This window comes from Cynocephalus volans, chromosome 2 (genome assembly GCF_027409185.1).
Source record: "Cynocephalus volans isolate mCynVol1 chromosome 2, mCynVol1.pri, whole genome shotgun sequence".
NCBI lineage: Eukaryota > Metazoa > Chordata > Mammalia > Dermoptera > Cynocephalidae > Cynocephalus > Cynocephalus volans.
In genome coordinates, this window is record NC_084461.1 from 179,739,589 (window position 1) to 179,760,280 (window position 20,692).

At 48.0% G+C, this 20,692-nt stretch overlaps 1 protein-coding gene across 1 annotated transcript; it reads right to left on the bottom strand.

Moving 5' to 3' along the window:
* Positions 1-1,118: 1,118 nt before the first annotated feature.
* FZD10 (frizzled class receptor 10) lies at positions 1,119-4,176 on the bottom strand. The gene has a single exon (XM_063086692.1). The coding sequence runs from the start codon at positions 3,905-3,907 to the stop codon at positions 2,162-2,164; it is 1,746 nt and encodes a 581-aa protein (XP_062942762.1). The 5' UTR covers positions 3,908-4,176; the 3' UTR covers positions 1,119-2,161.
* Positions 4,177-20,692: the final 16,516 nt, after the last annotated feature.

Below are 20,692 nucleotides of genomic sequence, written 5' to 3' on the forward strand. Positions count from 1 at the left end.
GGCATTTTAAAAATCCTTTTTCATTCTTAATGCACTGAAAGCGATTCTGGATTTTACCTTAATTTACTTTATCTACCTAGCTGGTGTTTTAGTTTCTTGAGCTTGATCTCAAACCACCCAACCTACCTGCTCTTGCATGCCACAGGCATTCACATGCAGCCAAGCAGGCCCTTCAAACCAGGGGGTGTTGTTTACCCAGCCCTGCTGTTGTTGATGTGAGGGTGGTCTAATGTTGACCAGGCTTCATTCCTAAATACCCTCTTCAGAAAACAGATAGTACTGACTTCAGACTTCTGTCCATCTTCAGTAAGCACTAAATAAATGCCCAAATTTCTTATAAGCTCCTTGTTCAAGTTGTAGCTTGGAGATAGTCTGCCCCCATGGAGATCTTGGTTTATTCTATAGACGCCGCACCTCCATAGCACTGAACTGAACTATGCCCTTGGGTTCTTCTGGTTAGAGCTTGAGTTAGCTGTGTCTTTAAGCAGCAGAACTTGGGCCTAGTCCAGATTTTTACAGCTACAATGCTCTAACAGCAAACATCAGAGAAGAGTTTGAGTACTGTGAGTACCAGAGTTGCTTAACTTCTCCTCAATGACCCACCACCCTTAGCAGGTATTTATCCTATCCAGATCTATCATCTGTTTTGTAAATATGTCCCCATAGCCCAGAGTTGCTGCAAAGCCAGCATACTTCCGACTGGTGTACGCTTGAGGTACAATTTGATTCCGGCAGGTCACTTGAACACCACTGATTTAATTCTCTAAGTTGGTAGGCTCTGTTCTTGGAGTATATTACAGGAGGCTAATAATCCAGGCTCATGGGTGTATCCACTTTTAGCAGCCCTGATGAAGTGTGGCCACAACTAAGCCCTCATGTCTAGCTACCAACCATCACAGAAACTATTTCCAACTTTGCACCTTGACTGCATGCAATTCCTCTAAAACTTGAAATTGAATCATTCTATCAACCTTGGAATCTGCCTATCTGTACTATTGTATAGATGACCAGTAATCTCTAGTTAAAAGTGCACAACTAGAATTTGCTAATAAAACAGAGAAAGTTTTCTCTATTCTCTCCATACATAGATTAGGGAAACCTCACAAGGCACAAGAGACTAGCAGCAAACTAAAGAACATATTTTATTTTTAATAAAATAGTGGAGCATGAAAAATATCATATATTACAAATATACACAGGCAGGAACCCCTTTCCTGGCATGCTAAAGAGAACACACTAGACAAAGTTTGTCTTTGCCAACCTAGCACTTCTTGATCTATTCATGGAAATCATTTGTTTAACAATGGAAAGAGTCAATAAGCCCTTTGGGTACTCCCCCTCCTTCCACAAATCAGTTCAAACGTGTATAACATTGGCTTGGTTTCCATTAAAAAGCCACAAAATGTAATACTAAAGGGTTTCCGAGGGCTAGGCCTCTTAGTTCTTTTGTTAGGAGATTTCTTTTGTTGTCTTTATGTACAGCAAAATACTCGTTTCTCTTTTTATTTTCATGGAGAGAGGAAAAAAATGTATTGCGCATTGTTTGAATTCACAAATGTTAGGTTTGGTGGAGGTTTCTGTTTTGGAGAAAGACCATTAGTGAAGCTAGAGGCTGGAGTCTATTTTAAGTGACTCCAATCCACTGGAGTGTGATGAGCTGTCAAAGCTCCCTTCCTCTCTGCTTGCACAGAAGTGGCTGACTTACACTGCAGCCTTCCTGAGGGTAGGCCCCTGGGAGGGCTCATTTGCTAAGCCAGTGGAGGCTCTTTAATTTGCAAAGAAGTTATCTGTCTCCTTATTTGTAAATGGCTAGCAAAGCCAACTCAAATACACAGATGTATATTTGTGGAAGGTTCTAAACAAAAGTTTTCTGCAGAGGGCTGAATCAACTACTTTACCACAAATTAGTTACACAAGAGTCTACTTAACTGAGGAGCTCCCCTTCACTGAAACAAAACAAAAACCTTGAAGTACATTTTTACTTTCAGTGTATTACAGCATTCCTGAATTTCAGGGTAAAAACTTTTTATTTATTTATTTTTCTTTTACCTTTATTTTTTAAAAAACCAACCAACTAACCAACCAACCAACCAGCCAACCAACGAAGAAAAGCACCGAGTTTTAGCTCTGACTGGCCGTGTATCCCTCCCTCCGGGCATGCTCACACACAGGTGGGAGGCTGGGCAGGGATTTCATATTTCCCATGATGGGTTTTTTGGGGATGCTGGGCTTTTTTGTAAATTCCACTGCTGGTGATGACGCTGGCCGGTTTCCTCCGGCTCTTTTTCTTTAACCTGCGACTGCACACATTCTGCCAGGACTGCAGAGTTTTGGAAGTCCAGATCCACATGCCGCTGGTGATACCCACCACCAGCAGCATGAAAATCTTCACCATGAAAATTTCCACCGCGGGGATGGAGGCAGTCATTAGACAGTCCAGGTTTTTAGTTTGGTTGTTCATTTTGCACTTGTGCTGCGCTGCGAGGACTTTCCAATAATCCATGTTGAGGCGTTCGTAAAAGTAACAGGCGATCACACAGGTGGCCGGCACGGTGTAGAGCACCGAGAAGACCCCGATTCTCACCATGAGCTTCTCCAGCTTGTCCGTATTCTCCCCGCCCGTTTTCATCACCCTCCGGATGTGGAAAAGGGCCACAAAGCCCGAGAGAATGAAGGACGTGCCGACGATGAGATAGCAGGCCAGGGGGATGAGGACGAAGCCGGTGAGGGCGTTGACGTCCATGCTGCCCACATAGCAGACGCCGGTGAGCTCGTCCCCCGCGACCCTGCGCATCACCAGGATGAGTATTGTCTTCACAGCGGGGATGGCCCAGGCCGCCAAGTGGAAATAGCTGCTGTTGGCCTCGATGGCCTCGTGACCCCACTTCTTGCCGGCGGCCAGAAACCAGGTGAGGGTGAGTACCACCCACCACAACGAGCTGGCCATTCCGAAGTAGTAGAGGACCAGGAAGACGAGGGTGCAGCCGGTGCTCTCCAAGCCCTCCTGGATGACATAGAGCTGCCCGCTGTCGCGGTCGCAGGCGATGCTCTCGGCGCCCGCAAAGAGGCGGATGATGTAGCCGACCGAGTAGACGCAATAGCACATGGAAAGGAAGATTATGGGGCGCTCGGGGTACCTGAAGCGGGTCGGGTCGATGAGGAAGGTGAGCACAGTGAAGGCGCTGGAGAAGAAGCACAGTACGGACCAGATGGCCAGCCAGACCACCGCGAAGCCCTTGTCGTCCTGGCTCCAGTACACGTCCACGCCGGGCGTGCAGAGCGGCGCGCAAGACGCGCTCTTCTCCACGTGGTGGAATTTGCCCGGGTTGTCGCAGCCCGTGCGCGCGGGCCCCCCGTCCTTCAGCTGGTGCTCCTGCGCGCTGTGGGGCCGCTGCGGCCTGAAGAGCGGCGGGAACATGCCAGAGCCCCGGGTGGGCTCGTCTGAGCCGTTGTTGGGCGCCTCCATGCATAGGTAGTTGGGGTCATTTTTGTTGGGGAGTTTGCTGCAGTCCAGGGAGTCGGGCCACTTGAAGTTGAACTGCTCCATGATCGGGGAGCACTTGAGCCGGGCCTGCTCGCACATGACCCGGCAGGCAGGGATGGGGGTGGAGACTTGCTCGGTGCACATGGGAGCGTACAGCGAGCACAGGAAGAAACGGAGGTGGCCGTGGCAGCCGTACTCCACCAGCGGCGCGAATTCGTGCAGCTGGATGGCGGCCTCACGCTGGTTCTCGTGGCCCATCAGGTTGGGCATGCGAGTCATGTTGTAGCCGATGTCCTTGCACATCGGGATCTCGATGGGCTGGCACTTGCCGTCGCCCGGACGTTCCATGTCCATGGAGCTGATGGCGGCGCAGGATCCCATCACCTGCAGGACCAGCCACAGGCGGGGGCCCGGGAGCTGCATGGTGGCGTCGGAGGTGCCCTCGCGGGGAGGTCCGCGCCCCTCAGAGCCGCCGCTCCCGGGCGCGGGCTGCTGGCCCGGGCTCCCAGCCCCTGCTCCGGCCCCCGCCCATGCTCGCTCAGCCTGGTCTGAGCACTGCGTACAGCGCCCCCCGGCTCTGTTCTCCGCGCCTGGTCTCCGCCGAGTTGGGGGCCGCCGGGGAGAGGAGCAAAGTTTGCAGACAATACCGGGAAGCGAGAGAAGCCCCCGGAGCTCTCGGTGCAGCGGCCCGGCGCGGGCTTCAACTCACTGCCGCGGCAAACTTTCGCCTCTTCTTGGGGCGCCCAGGTGGCGCGTCCGGAGAGGGCCGGCGGCGCGGGCACACGGTGGCCGGGCCAGCTCGCGGCGCCACCGCGGCCCCGGCGGCTCCTCCCTTCCTGCGCCGGCCTCGGCCGGGCCCAGCCGGCAGCTGTTTCGAGGTTTGCGTCCCGGGATGAGAAGACTCGCAAAAAGGCAAAGGGGGAAAAAAAAAGCCGAGCGGTGACAGGCCCCGCCCCCGGGCCGCCCGCCCCGCCTCCGCCGCTCCTTTGCATGAGAAAGCCGAGCGGCCCCGGGCGGCCTCCTCCCCGCCGACCCGCCGCCTCCTCCCGGGCCCCGCGGGGGCCAAGGCCCCTGCCCGCCGCCGGGCCCGCGGGGGGCGCAGCGGCGCGTCCCGCCCGCGTCGCCCACCCGGCCCGGGACACCCCACCTGGCGAAGGGGGCGGGCAGGACAGACGGGGAGGGCTGCGTGCGGTTCTCTCTGGCCGGCCTCCAACTTTGCCTCTCATTGCCCTCTCCGTCTGCGCCCACTTTCCTGGGGGATCCCCGGGATTATACCCGGCACCCCAAGGACGCCAAGGTTACGGAAAGTTCGGGGACTAGCCGGAGAAGGGGAGGGGGGCCGTGGCAGGAGGCTGGGGACGCATCTTCCCTTATTTTTATGGTGGGTCCAGGGCGGAGGGCGCTTTCAAAGGGAGGTGGGATTTGCGTTTTATAGCCTTGGCCATAAAGTGGCCCCTTCGCTTGTAAACCTGCCCGCATCTTCCCGAGGCTGGGGACCTACCATCCCGGGCTCTGGCTCTGGCTCTCGGGAGGGGTTTTCTTTGAAATTTCAAAGAAATGAGCTAAGGAGGAGGGGTAAGGGCTCTGGGAATCAGATTTTAGGGCCGCTCATCCGATGTCTCCTCAAAGAAGGCGGGGAGGGGCGAGCGGAGGGGAGCTTCCCGGGACTTTTAACGCTCCCTCCCCCCACCCCGGGAAGTGGGGGCTTGGCTTGTATCACGGTGACCCCCGCCCCACCAAAGCCGCAGACTCCAGGGGCCTCGCGCCAGACAGGGCTGGTGATTTCTTCTAGGCGGTTGAGTTTATTTATTATAGGAAGTCATTCGCTCGTCGGGTATTTATATTATTTGGAGAGTGATATGCCCGGCCAGTGCCCTCCTCCGCTATAGCCTGGTAAAGTCGTAAACACGGGATTGGGAATGGGGTGGGGTGGGGTGGGACGTGGTCTAACGCTGCGTCAGCGCTGGCCAAGGGACCCCGACTCCCGGGGGCGGGGGGGAGGAGGCTCTCACGCCACTCGGTTTTCATCAAAAGTGGAGAAGGAGTGTCCTGGACTCATCCTTCTAGCTCCCGCCCCTTGGATTTGGGCCCGTTTGTGATAAGGTAATTTAGGACACAACGCTCCCCCCCACCCCCATTTCCCTTCCCCCGCAAGAGGCGTGCGCGGTGGAAGCCTCACCGTTCCCAAGAGTGTGTAAGGTGCTGCATCCTGTAGTAACCCTTTAAATAAACAGCACCCCTAGGAGGTGGCCGGCTCTCTCCTCCTAGACGCCCTGGAGGTCGGGATCTTTTTAAGGTCTTCTGAAACTCCCAGGATCACGTATTCAATCTCCCGCTGCCTCTAGAGGGGGCAGCTGGAGGACTTTACCCCCGCGGGAAGCGAGGTCAGAGGAGCGGGCCCTGCGCACCCCGAGGTGGACACCGAGAGCAGTGTGGCTGGCGTGTGTGCAGACACTGCTGGGGAATCCGCGATGGGGCTTTTCCGTGTTCCCGTCTCCACCGGGCTCGGGAGGAGCTGGACGGGTTTCCCGCAGCGGAGGACGCTGCGGAGTTGGCCGGCCATCTCCAGGAGGCGCCCTGTAAGGAGTAAGGGATGGCCAGGCACCCGTTCTGCCTGACGAGCTTTCTGTGAGCAGTGCAGAAGTGGGGCACTTCCTCTGACAGTATTGGCTTTTAATTAAAACAAGCCGTACAGCTTTACATCTCTAAGAAACTCGGGAGATCTCACATCATTCATTCATTCATTCATTCATTCATTCATTCATTCATTCATTCATTCATTCATTCATTCATTCATCAGGCATTTACGGAGAAACCTGAGGCTGTGACTTACTTGGGATCCCAGTATTAATAGGCAGGATCGTGTGTCCATCCCTGAATCCTTGAATCTGGGTACCCTGGGTCTTACTGGGAGGAAGATGGGGTGAGGGAGAAAGTAGAAAAGAAGGTGGGAGCTAGTGCAGTTAGAACCACAACTTCCACTCTTATTTTCCGAGTGAAAAATTGCATTTTTTAAAAGACTGCCATTTTTAGTATGATAGGTTTTTGTATTATTATTATTGTTATTAGTCTCGTGAGTTATTTTCAAACCTTTAAGTTAAAAAATTTAGCGGGCATCACGTGGCTTTTTTAGAATTTTCCTTGCAAAGGTTCTTCATGGGCACCATTTTCCTTTTTTTTTTTTTTTTTTGTTTCTCTCCCTCAAACACTATTGGAAATACAGATGTGATGTGAAAGAGTAAGGGAGAGCTCAACATCCGGCGCTGAGTGTGAGCTATCTGAGAAAGTGCCTCCTAATTGATCTTTTATGTGCTATTTTAATTCAGCCCTGTTCAGACCCATTATTTTAGCTATAACCACTTCAGATTGCTTTTTTTTCTCTCTCTCTCTTTTTTTTTTTTTTTTATAAAAATGTCTGCAGAAGTGTTCCTCTCTGCCCAGCTAAGATGGAAACCAACAAATAGACATTATTATAGAAAAATGAGGGCTCTGAGAAATCAGCAACTGGAAGATAACTCTGTAACTAATAAATGAAAAGGGTCTTTTGATGGCTCCAGCTGAAAAGATATTTTATTTTATTTTTTTTTCCTGTGTGTGGGATTTGAGATGAGGGTTTCTAAGGAGCAGCCGGGGTCCCCTGCTGCTCAGCTCTGGCTGAAACTGGCCCCCCTCTGGCAAATGTTATGGAGAATTGGGAGGAATTTTATGGCTGTCTTTCCCCTCAGCTCTTTTTTCTTTTGTCTTCTTTGAAGAATGACTTTAGACATTTTATTTACATATTTAACCATGGATGAAAGAAGGAAAAGAAAGCATTTGGGGATGTCGTGGGAATAGTGATATGTTTAAATTAATGGAAATCTTATTAGGCCTCTAAAATTTTGAGCAAAGGTTTTTAATGAAACTTTATAATTAAACATGATTTCAAATAACATCCAGGGACAAGGAATATTTTTTACCCCAATCACCTAAAAATATATCGGAGAGCTATCCTTAAACGTTATCTACCTTCAAGTTCTTGCAAATGTTCACTAGGGAAAGTATAAGGTTTTTGAAAGGGAATATTTCAACAGTCAGGCAGTATTTTGAACCAGAACTAAATATTTTTAGAGGTGGAAGGGAATTGGAAGAGAGGCCCAGTTTCATTCCATTTAAACTAGCAAAGTCAAAAGTATAAAGTACTTTGACACGGATATTGCTAAAAATCAAAGTTGTATCTTTTCTTATTATGTTATAGTCAATGGAAATTATAAGCACTGTGCGAGGTTTTCTGAAATGGGATTAGAGAAAACCCAAATAATCTCTTTAAGATAAAAAGTACTGAGACTTTCAGCAATAAAAAGAAATTAAACCATAAGCTTAGCATGTTACAAGCTAATTGCAAGCGTAAACTTGTGGAATATGAGCAAAGCTTACAGAAAAAAGTAAAATTGTGTCAGTAAATTGTAGGATAAAACATGGTTTAGGCTATCTTAATACTTTTTCAGTAGCTCCCACTTGAATGATCTCACCTGGCCCATTCAAGTTTGGTGATCCAGTTAAATGATTCTGTGTTTCTTCTCTTACCTTCTAATGTTATCAGTATTTGTATTTAGTCAGGTATACTTTTCCAATTCTACCTTCAAGTAAGAATGAAAAGTGATCTATTTACTAATAATTGCCTGGAATGCTGAGGAGTTTGATGTGAATAGACTTCATTTTCCCTGACCTCATTGAGTATTAAGTTTCTGCAGAAACTTATTATCAGATATAAAACACGCAGGGAAACACATATTTTCTGACCAAGAAGGCATGCTCCTTCTGCCCCCCATATTTTCCCTCCATTGAAAAACACCTTTAGTCATCTGAAGTGATACTTAGTAAAGAAAACACGCTGTACCACCAGAAAGGCAATGCAGGTTGCAGGAAATTCAACAGGCACAAAAGTTTTAATTACACCTAAAAACACTAGTTGTGTGATGTTGGGGGTGGGGATGGGAAACAAACAAAAAGCACCCACATCATAAAAGGGGTGAGTGGAGTGTCCAATGTTGCTCCAATACAATTTAGGCAGCTATTTTAAGGCCACTTCCCTTGAAATGTGGTTTGAAATATTACCAAAGGTTCCACAGGGTGCATTAGTGTGAATTGCAAATCAGAGCATTTCTTTAATCCTCTTTCAAGGCTGGGCTTTGGATCGCTGGCGTCAACGGGGCTCCCTACTGCTTCTGGCGCAGGAGGGACCATTCAAGGGGGCAGCTTCTCTCCTCCATTCCCACACTCCAAAAAACAACACCGCAGACAGACACCCTCCAACTAAATTAGATTAAACTCCTTCCCTTCCACAGCGCATTAGCCTTTTTACTGCCCAAGCTTCTCGATTCAGCTCCTCCTCATTTAAAGATACAGTATTTCTTTTTCATCTCAACAACTGCTATAACAGAAAACATAATTTTTTAAAGAGGGACAGAACCAGCCTTCTATCTAAGTGCTTTCAAATTACAAGAACGTTATCTGTTTAAAATATAGGAAGACATTGGGCACGCCTGCTCTGAAATGCAAACAAATTGACTCTTAACTTGTGGCAGAGCTGGCCCTGACATAAAAAGCACTTAAACCTGAAATTCTGTAGTGGGTTGTTTTTGGAAGAATTGTATGAATTCCAGAAAAATGAAACAGAAGTGTGTGTGTGTGTGTGTGTTTTGTTTTGCATTTATACTCCAAACAGCTTTAGTGGACAATTTATTGGAAGTACATGCCCATCATATATATGAGTTCAAACTTCATTCTTGGCCATCCCGCAGCTGTATGAGATATGCTGATTTCATTACTCACTTTCCCATCTGTTTTCTTTCTCCTTTCCTCCTGCACTCTGGGATACTTTTCTTGCCTGTCCTGAGAGGCTGGTCACCATATGGGAGCTAAGGGGTCAGCCCGCCACAGGCCTGCTGTCCCTGCACAGGGGACAGAGGAGGCAAGGATGAAACAGGGAAACCGTACCTTCAGAGACAAAGCAGGGACACCTACGAGTCTGGCCCTGCCTTGAAAAGAAGCAGAAAGAATCACGCTCCTGCTTTTGACTTGATATCAGCTCTGAATCTGAAGCCATTGGGCCATACTCGTAGGCAGCTCTAACTGTGGGGCTGAGCTGGAGAGGATCTGGATGCTGGCACCTGGGTCTGAATCCCCCTCTTCCACGTCTTAGCCACGTGACCTAGGGTGAGCTACTTCTGATTTCTGGGCTTCAGTTCTCTCATCTGAAAAATGGGACTAGCGGGGTTCCCACCTCACAGGGTGCGGTGATGCTGCAAGAATTTACAACAATGAAAAGTACATGAAAAGTGCTCAGCTGACAGTAGCTATTACTACTGTTGAAATATGATATAAATGGAAGATAACACAATGAAGAGGTGCTGGAATAAGACATTTGTGGGCAGGGGCTTTGGTAAATGACAGTGTTAGGCCCACAGCAATACAATCTAAAAATTGCATATGTAAATAATAATAAAAAAACAAAACAAGAGATAAAGCCAATTGAGAATTTGACATGTGCCAGGCACTGTCCTAAGCCTTTGATATGAAATAACTCACTTAATTCTCACAGGGACCCCGTGAAGCAGGCCAAGTGAAACTTCCCATTTCCGAGATGAGGAACTGGAGGCTTTGGAAGTCTGTAACCAGTCTAAGGCCACATGGCTAGTAAGAGGCAGAGTCAGGGCTCAAAATTGGGTGGTGGGCTCTGGATCTCTTTCCACTGCCTGCTTCTCCACAGCAGATGCGCAGTAGATATCTGCAGTGGAGCTGGACTTTCAGAAAGGGATCCAGCCAGTAGAAGAATCAAGTCATGATTTAAGGCCTTTTCCCATTCCTCCTGGCCTGGGAGGTGTCTGCCACTTTCTTATCTTGATATCCTGCTTTCTTGTGTTTGAAGAGATCCTTTAGAGTCACAAATGATGAGGAAAAACTCAGTGTTGGAGATACTAATGTGTTGTTCATTTATCCCTGTCCTCAGCTGTGTGACCTCAGGCAAGTTACTTGACCTCTTTGAGCTTCTCTGTGCTGCAAAATGAGGAGAATGTCAACAACTGCTTTGTAAAGTTTGGGGTAGGGATTAAATAAGGTAACTCATATTAAGCTCTTCGAACCACATCTGGCACATAACTTTAGCTGTGGGGGATTAACTGGTCTGTAAACTTCCTGGTCAGTTAACTTTTTTGTTAAATCCTTCATTTGTCTTCACCGGCTAGAAGGTAAAATGGCTCACTAATAGCATCACTTACAAGTCTTTTTCTTTCCCGTAATGCTGCTAGACTCGTAGCTTCTTCCAGCTTCCTTGAATTTAACCATGCATAAGCAGCTGACAGTTTCTCCCACCCTGGAGAGTTTCCTGTGAGTCAGAGGGAAAGCAGAGTCCGAAACCCCATCTTCAGCTCCTGCAGGACCATTTCTAGGATGGCTCCTGTTGCGGAATTAACAGCGGGTCCTACCCCGAGCCCTTCCTGAACCTTCCCCTTTTCCTCCAGCACAGAGAGGAAACTCAGTTATGACTTTGTCTTTCAGAGACGTTCATGTTTCAGCCTCATATTTTATAACATGAAAAGAAACTCATTCCAAGAGTTGTCTGCTCTGCTCTCTTCCTTCCAAATGACACTTCAGATGCAAAATTATGTTCTTCTCTAAGGTCTCAAATAGGAGAGGAAAGATAGTTCTGCTTTCCCTGAATGCATTTCACTCTACTGCATGAAGTAAGATGGGCTCCGTGACTGCTCCTGTAGTTGAGAACCATGACTTTGAAACTGAAGATACTCTCTCTCCTGCTGAGGAACATCTGTCTGTCTGTTGGTAGATCATTATTAAAGTGTCCCTTAATAATGGGCCGCCTCCTACTCAGAGCGTCACTCCTCGGCCACTTGTGCTAGAGTGGCCTCACCCCATGTTGTTGTGTTCATTGCACTTGGCACGCTCCTAGATTTTCTTGTTTGCCTACGTGTTTATTTTCTCTTTTCCTCTTCCACCAGAAAGTCCATCCCTGAACAACTGTCTTTTCCTCCCTCCTTTCTAGCAAACAAGTAAGGGGGTGTGCCGTCTCTGCCAGGCATGTCAGTGCTCCAGTGACGCAGGGGGGTAAAAGAGACAGGCAGCTCTGCCCCCGAGGAGTTTGTGTTCTTGTGGGAGGAAGAGATTGTTAACATAATCAACAGGCCCATGTAGAGTAAGTTAGAAGGTACGTGACAGGGAGGACAGCATGAGGGGTACAGAGGGTGAGGGGGGCTGAAACAGGAGGTGCATTTTTAGCAGGACATCAGGGAAGGCCTTGATGAGAAGAGGGTATCAGAGCAAAGACCTGCAGAGATGAGGGGGCAGCTGCCTGGATTCTGGAGGACGGGCCTGCCAGGCGGAGGTGTCTGCCACTGTAGGTGGGGGCCCTGAGGTGCCACTGTAGTGGGGGTGTGAGGAAGAACATGGGACCATTGGCTGGAATAAAGTGAACCAGGGGCAAGCTAGGAAAGAAGACGAGTTCAGAGAGGGAGTGGGAGAGAAACAGGTCAGGCCCCTTGGGCCTTGGTGGGCGTTTTGTTTTTAACTCTGAGTGAAATGGGGAGCCATTGAGGATTCTGGAGAAAAGAACACAGCAGAGAACCAGTTAAGAGACAACCACAGTGATTCAGGGAAGAGAGATGGTGGCTTGAGCCCCAGAGGTCCAAGAGACTGTGGTCAGAAAGCGTTGGGTTCTGCTTAGATAAAAACCAAGCAAGCCCTGCCTGGAATCCATGTCTGTCAGTCCCGATGAAAGTTTGTTCCTCTAGTTCATCTGACTCTTTTCCCTATGAGTTAAAAAAAAAAAAAAAAAAAAAAACCAAAATCACCAACACCTGTTTTCCATATCTGTACATTTATATGGCTTTATTCTTAAGACTTTTGACTTTCTTTGCAGGAGAGACCTCAGCTAGGTCGAGGGAGTCCTATAGTTTGCCGAGTAAATGAAGTTTCTCCCTAGAATTAGGGAGATGGGGACAGAGACAGAGAACTGGTAACACACCAGCCACTGTCACCAGGGCTCGCACTTCTGAGAGCTTCCAGTGCTTCTAGTGGGTTGCATGGTGCCTCTGCAAAACACATGTCCACGTCCTGATCCTCTGAACCTGTGAAGGTGATCTTATTTGGAAAAAAATACAAATTACGTCTTTGCAGATGTAATCAAGTTAAAGACCTTGAGATAACATTATCCTGAGTGGGCCCCAAATCCAATGGCAGGTGTCATTCTAGGAAAAAGGCAGAGGGAGATTTGAGATAGAAAGAAGAGAAAGCCATGTGAGGAGAGGAGCGTGATGCAGACACACACACAGGGATACCTGGGCACCAGGAACAGATGGAAGAATGGAAGGACACCCCCCTAGAATCTTCAGAGGGAGCTTGCCCTGTGAATGTCTTGATTTTGGGCTTCTGGCATCCAGAACTGTGAAAGAATAAATTTCTGTTGTTTTAAGCTGCCCAAATTACCACCCCAAGAAGCTCATAGAAGGCTAGACCTGGGGCTAAGTGCTGTGTGTGTGGGGTGTCATCTAGTCCTCCCCCCGAGGTTTGTATCACATTCTTCCAACTTTAGAGATGAGGACACTGGTGCTCTAAAACACACCCAGTCCATGGCAGGGCCAAGTTCTGCCTAGCCCATGTGACGTCTGAGTACCCACATCACCCACGGGGTCTGGAGCCTATGATAAGGCCCATTGTTTCTCTCAGCCCTGGAGGGAGCCTTCTGCCCTATGCAAGGCAGTTAAAACCAGTCTTTAGGTTTCAACAGAGTCCTTCATCAAGCAAAATCAGCCCTGCTTTGGGACTCCATGCTGGGATCAGTCACAGGTGGGAGCACGGCCTCAACATGAGGCCACTGCAGATCCCAAGGGGCAGCATGGGGGTGTCAGCCTCCAGGAAGCCAGCGTTGAGGGGCTCACCTCCATGGCCACCGCGGATCCTGCATTTCACTGGGGTTGAGCTTCTCTCTTCCAGCAGGTGGCCCAGAAGTTTCCAGGACTCCCCATTTCTGATACAGGCAAGCACTGGGTAGGGCGCCGCTTCAGTTCCTCGGTCCATCTGCTTCCCCAGCAAGAGTGCAGGCTTCGTGAAGGTGGGAGCCAGACCTGATTCTCTCTGTATTCCCAGGACCAAGTGTAGTGTCCCATGCATGCTTCCTCAGCAAGTCAATGAGTGACTTTTTCTACAGTGACATTGTACACAAAAAGTTGCCCCATCTTGATGACTGGGAGATGCAGAATGTGCATTGGACCTATTTATGCACCAACGAGGGACATTCAGAGATGGATCCATCCCCAGGTTTCAGCCCAAAGAGGCGTCTCCTCTTAATTCCCTCAGCTGTAGGCAGTGTGAGGGATGGTGTCCACACTGGGGTACCTTCTGTGGACAGAGGCTCTGGGCAGTTCCATCCTGAAGACGGTGGCTAGAGAGTTGCTGACTGGGTCAGTAGGAGAGAGAAGGCAAGAAAAGCATCAGCATCCTGGTCTTGTGGTGACTCCTGTTTATTGAATGCTTGCTGCTGCAGGCCAGGCACTGTTCAAAGTCCTTTAGGAGCTTTCTTTCCTCCTTGCTGCAATCCCATATAGTTGGCGCAGTTGTCATCTCCATCCTACAGATAAGGAAACTAATGTTCAGAGAGGTTAGGTAACTCAACCAAAAACACAGGAAGAAAACACCAGACCCTGAAGCCAAGTTCTCCTGCACTCCCTTCCGAGATGCCAGAGATTAGGGGATGGGACAACAAAGAAGGGCAGATTTTCGAGATTCTGCAGGGTGAGGGGAAGCCAGCAGGGCTCAGCTTCTGTGTCTCTAACACACTGCACAATCAGGACATTCTTGAGAGTGTAAAGGGTGCTGCTAACTATGCTGGGTCAGGGAGGGTGATCCAGAACCCTGCCCAGGAAGTTGGGGATGTCTCCTGGAACAGAAGGCGGTGACATGGTGAGAAGAGCTGCTGGTTCTGTCTCTTTGGAGGACCCTAACTGACACAGACTCCACAATCAGAAGATGAAAACAAGGGGTTTTATGGAACACAATGTCATTGCTACCACAATCCACTGTATTAACAGATAATGAACGCATTTCAGCATTTAACACACAATTTTGAGAAGTATGCAAGCTGAATTGACTCCCCAGGTTGGTGTCTGGATCAGTGTCCCTCACAGGGATGCTAAATTAGGACTTTTCTGGATATATAAGAAGAAAACCAAAATAGACTGGATTATGAAAAAGAGAGAGAGGGAGAGAGAGAGCGAGCATGAGAGATTTATTGGATCATGTAGTTGAAAAGCCCTGGTCCGGTCTTGAGTTTAAGATGTCATTCCCCAGCCGTTGGCTCTGCTTCCAGCTGTTTTAGCTTCCTCAGCAGCCTGGTCTGCTAGGACCAAGGCTGAGTCTCGCTGAACTCACTAGTCCTAAACTGTTTACTGTTTCCAGGAGGATGCATTACCCTGATTAGCCAGGAAGAATTTAGCTCTATCTAAGTTTATCTTTTAGTTCCCCAAAAGTAAACTCAGGCACTGCAATTCAGTAGAAGGGTGACCACCAGATGCCAGGCAGCCAAAAACCAACCAATATCTGTTATGGGATGCAGTTTGTCCTCTGAAGAGCAGCTTAGCTCTAGGAATTTAAGTAGAACCGTATGTCATTCTCAGGCATGGGGGCTTCCTCCTGCTCTGTGCCTTTCCTCTCTCCACCCCTTTGGCTAAAGTAGTTGGGTTTGGGGCGAGGGAGGGAGAGAGCTGGTGCCTCTTTCCTTTTTTGCCTAGGAGAGGTATTTATGCTTTCACATATTTTTTGATGGATGTGATCAAAGCCATTGAGTCTGAGCAATCCTTATAAGCCAGATCCAGGAAGAATTGAGGAGAGGGCTCCCTATATGTTAGAATGCTTCAGGCTACAAGTAACAGAAGACTTGACTGGAAGTGCCTTCAACAGTAATAGGATTTATTATTTGCTAGGACTAGAAGTCTTCGGCTAGGTCAGTTCCAGGTTTGGTTTATTTGGCAACTCAAAGCTTCACCAAGGACCAATATTTCATTTTTAATTTCTGCTCTGCCATTTTCAGCCTGTTGGCTTGGCCTCAGCCAACTTCCTCTTGCCTTCATGATCACTGCCCCAGTTCCTGCCATTGCATGCACAAACAGTATCTGTTTAGTAGGAAAAAGGAGGAACCACATTGTCCTGTGTCTCTATGATTTTTTTTTTTGATCAATGAGAATTCTTTCCAGAAACCCCACGACAGACTAGATTTCCTCTCTCATCTCCTTGCCCAGAATTGCATTGCATGTCTGTACTATGCCCACGATTGGTGAGGGGGATGAGACCACTGTGATTGGCATGGTCCAGCAAGGATGAGTCCTTAGAACCCCATGGAGGAGGGCAGACATCTAAGCAGAGTTGGACCTTGGCCAGCTGGGGGAGTGGAGGGAAGGAATGGTGGTCAGGCAGGCGTTTATAGGGTCTTCATCCTTTGGTCACTTATAGGGCTTCAGTCCTCCAGGTGCTGGTTGAGACAATTTACTGAAAGGCCACGCTTTGACCACAGTGGTTGCATCATCCCCAGCGACTGCCTCAGGAAACCATCTTTTCGGTAACCCCATGGCTCTTAGGTGAGCTGCTTGCTGGGGTTGGTTGCTGTGGAATGAGTTAGGTTGAAATCAGTGGAATGAAGCTCCAGAGCCACTGCCTGCTTTTCACGTGCTGATGCTCAGTGACTCAGGCAGGCCATGCTCCAGCTTCACAATGAATCTGCTGGAATTGGAGCAAGGTGGCCGTGGTATACAAGACTGAGGCCACCAGGGTCCCACTGAGGAAGGCACTGGTTTCATCATACTGCGGCAACCTGAATGTGTATCCACTGGGACCAGGGAGTGGCTTAATTACTAACGTAATGGCAGGTCCACTTATGGCTTCAGGTTTCATAGAGAAAAGGGCATCATTGCAAAATGCTTTTGATGTGGTTTATTAAGCTCTGAGGCCATGGTGACCGTGAATTTTAAGTGCTTGATCAAGTGCATGGAAAAAAAGCACTAGCTGTAATTTATAGAGAAGATTTATAGGATTTCAGATCCTAGATCCTAGGTTTGGAAGGGTGTCAGGAATATTTTCTGCTCCTTCCTCCTCCTTTCTGAAGGACCATGTCTACAGCATCTCCCATGAATAGCTATTATAAAACAAACAGTTTCCAGAGAAAAAGACTGCAGAACCACCTGCAAGTTGCAGAGTTATACATTCTTTGTAATTAGGAAGTGCTGCCTAATGTCTCACTGAAATCCCCACTGCTGTAGTTTAAGCATATTCCTTCTTGACCTGCTCTTACAGGTAAAGCTGATCCTCAGTCCAGATGAGTTTGGTCATGTGTGTTGAGTGCCCACTATGTAGCAAGGACTGGGTTCATGCATGCTAGTGATCATAAGAGAGCATTTTGCTCCTTGGTAACTTACGGTCCAGGAGTGGACGGCACGTTACTGCCTTTTATATAAATTCAAATTATGTGAATTTGAACTAGGGTGATATAAAAATATTCATATAGTCTCACTATTTAAAAAATGGGAAAAATGCCACATATACCCCAATTCTAAAAATTAGTGAAAAAATCCTGATAATTTTAAACCTAGTAGACTAACTTAATACTGTAGTAAACTACATTTACCCTATTGCGGCAGGTCAGTGCCACTTGAGCTAGTAAACAGAAATACCAAAAAATTCCTCACTAACTATATTCTTTTGCAAGCATCAGCCTTGAATTATGCAGCAGGTTTGAAACAGGCGAAATTTTCAAGAACAAATCCTTTGCCTATGATGCCTCTGCCCTATATTTCAGTATAATACTTGAACACTGTGCTAGAGGTCTGCTCAGTGCTTTTATTTATGTGAAAGCAATTTCATTAGATAAGGCAGGAGTCGGCAGCTGTGTCCTGTGATCTGACTGGCACCTGTTTTTGTAAATAAAGTTTTATTGGGACACGGCCCCATGCATTCATTTCCATTTTGCAGATGGCTGCTTTCTCACTCCAGTCGAGCAGTTGCTGCAGAGACTGAAAGTCTAAAATATTTAATATCTGGGCCGTTATAAAAGTGTTTGTAAACTCCTGGAGTAGGGGTTTCACCATTTGCCTGTTTCGACAGGTTCCACTTTTTGGTTTCGCATCACTTTTTTTTTTTTTTATAATGTACAATATATTTTATTGAGAAGCAAAATGTTTCAGAATAAGATCCTCCCAATCATGTAAGCAAGTCGTTATATTGCTGGCTAGCTGAGCTAGGCAGCACTTTCTTATGTATATTGAAATCAAAGTCTGCCTCCATTCAATTATTCTAAGCCATTTCTGTAGCTTTCCGGAACATAAATTCTAATTCCTCCTCCAGGTTTCAGATTTCCAAAAGCAGAAATGCTGCCAATTCCTCTAAAGCTGTGTTCTTTTGTTGCCATGAGTCTATCACCTGTTGGTACCCACTTCGTGCCACCCCTGTGGCTGTCTGGTGATGGAATATTAGTAAGTCATGGTCCCTGTCACTGTTCTGTCATTCAGAGGTGGCCTAACATCGTGGTTAGGCCAGATTTCCTGGGATTGATCCTGGCTCCCCTACTTACCAGCTATGTGACCTTGGGTCTGTTGCTTCACTTCTCTCAGTCTTGGTTTCCTTAACAGCACCACGGGGATAATAGCAGTAGCTATGACAGTAGGCTGTTGTGAGGATCCATAAGCAGTAAGATGGAAAGGGTATAACACACGCCACTACATGGGTCCTGTACTGCACAACTCTAGGGTGCAAATCATGTGGACTTTACACGTGCATATGACCCCACTGCATAGCATGTGCTTGGATAACCTCAGCTCATAGCAGTAGAGGGAACATGCATGTGAAAAGTTCAGGGTGCACGACACATGTTCTAATGGAGGGGCGGTCGTGTAAAGGCAAGGATGATTTGTTTTGCTTTGTAGGGTAGAGAGGGGTTTCTGGGAGGATTCCCAGAAGAGGAAGAATGTAAACAGAGTCTTCAAAAGGTGGGTAGGAATTCCCCAGACCGAGCAAGGAGGAAGGGCATACTAGGTGGAAGGAACAGCCCCCTCAAAGTTACGGTGTCTTGAAGCTTCAAGGCATGTTTGGGGAGTGAAGAGGAGTCTGTAGGGACACCTATTTGTGTGTGTGTGATGAGATCCAGATGCAGGTTTTCAAAAGATCATCCTGGCAGCCGTGTGAAGGGTGGGGGTTGAGGGTGGAGAGACAGAAAGTAGAGAAGCCAGTCAGGTATCTATGGAAACAGTTCAGGTCAGAGAGGGTAAAGGCAGTAACATTAGAAATAAAGAAAAAGAAGGATGCTGAACAGAAAAGGATGCACTGAAGGGAAATTTGGAAATGTTCCCTAGCTAGGAGATGGGATAGGAGTTTGATGAGTGGAGTTTCCAGCTTGAGCACTGGGTGGAAGGTGCTGGGCTCTGGGAGGATCTCCAGCTATCCTGACTGATGGTCCCTGTGGTTCCTGAGCCCTGGAAATGAAGCCAGCCCAAAAGCAAATGTATGTAAGTGAAAAATCACCCGGGATTCCAAAGACTGACCGCCTCTTTAATAGTCTTAATATTGATCATACATCCAAATAACATTTTGGATTACTGGGTTACATAAAATATGCTCTCACAATAAATTTTACTTGTTTCTCTTTCTTTTTTAAAAAGTAGCTACTGGGAAATTTAAAATCATATATAGTGGCTCACATTATATTTCTTTGGGACTGCGCCTATCTAGTTAAATGGTACTTGTTTCTGAAGAGCTGAATCCACACCACATCTGTTTTGTTTGGACCGTGCCGTGTTTTAAAGACATTTGAATGAATTAGTGAGCTTTAAAGCATCACTGTATTTCACACAGAAATCGGAGCTTTCAGCTTCTCTAAAAACCTCAGCATCTGGGCACAGATCTAGCTGCGGGTGAGTAGTCACTGCACCCTGTAGACTTCTGAGACCCTTTTCCAGCTGCCCCACATTGCCGCCCAATGGATCACGCAGCCTCTGGGCACAGAGCTCAGGATGTCGGATCAGGCCCCAAGCTTGGTAGAAAACTTCCCAGTTCATCTAGGATAAGCCCTGCTTCTGGCTTAGACCATGAGACAACGAGATCCTGTGAGTGAAGTCCCAATTACGAAACTGAGAAAGTGAAGGTCTCTTAGCCTCAGTTTCCCTGTGTGTGAAGTAAGCATATTTGTATGTACAGGGCGAGAGCTGGGGAGCTTAATTACTGTTTGGGAAGCCCGATGAGATGGCTTGATTAAGACGTGTGGAAAGGGTTCTCATCAGGACTTTGCCTTGGTTCTTGCTACAAGTTGGATGAAGGTGAGTCACCCTTGCTAATGGATGGGCGCAGATCGGCCAACACAAACAGGGCTGTTTGCAGCAGCCTCTGAGAAGGGCTGGCCCAGCTGGATTCATACAGGCTTGAGTGGCTCATACAAGTCTATAAGTCGTGAGCAAATTTTCACTGTAAGTGCCCCAGCCCAAGGGTGGCTGAGGTCGGTGGACAGAGGGGTGGCCCCCAAGCTTCTGACCTCCCGCTCAAATGCACTGTATAGATGTGGTGTTTTCTGATTTCCCTAAAAATCTATGATGGTGCTGGGCCCAAATCTCCACCCTTGGGCGTCTCAGACTCTCAGCCACAGGCACGTCACCAAAATTGGAATAATTGACATTCCTCACTTCAAATGCTCTTCTCCTTGGAGGCCCCTGTTGATCACCGAGGTCTCCCAGCACTGCTAGGGATTACAACCACGCCGCAGAATCATTTAGCATCTTCCAGAGGGAAGGGAGCCCTGACCAGATTGAAACTCCAGGTGAAAGGGAAGGGGCTCCTATGCTGCTGTCAAGGGCAGTTCTGGCACAGGACCTGTTTGCTGGTTTTGCACAGGGAGGCTGTTCTGTTTGCAGGACAATGTGGGAAGGAACAGAGGCTGCTCCCTTCTCTGATGCGCTGCATGGGCAAAACCTGAGCTTTCCCATGGGTGTTGTTGTTTTCTGCCCTGAGAAGCCAGGCTCTGTTGTCAGGGGTGGTGATGTTTTCGGGTGGCCTTGAGGGGACTCGGTGTTCGAAGGCAAAACATGTCCCTCTGACCTGAGGGTTTGCGAGGCCCCACATCCTACAGCTGGCAGAGCCATGAAGGGGAAGTGGTGTCTATTCTCGCTGCTGGGATGTTAGAGTGGCCAT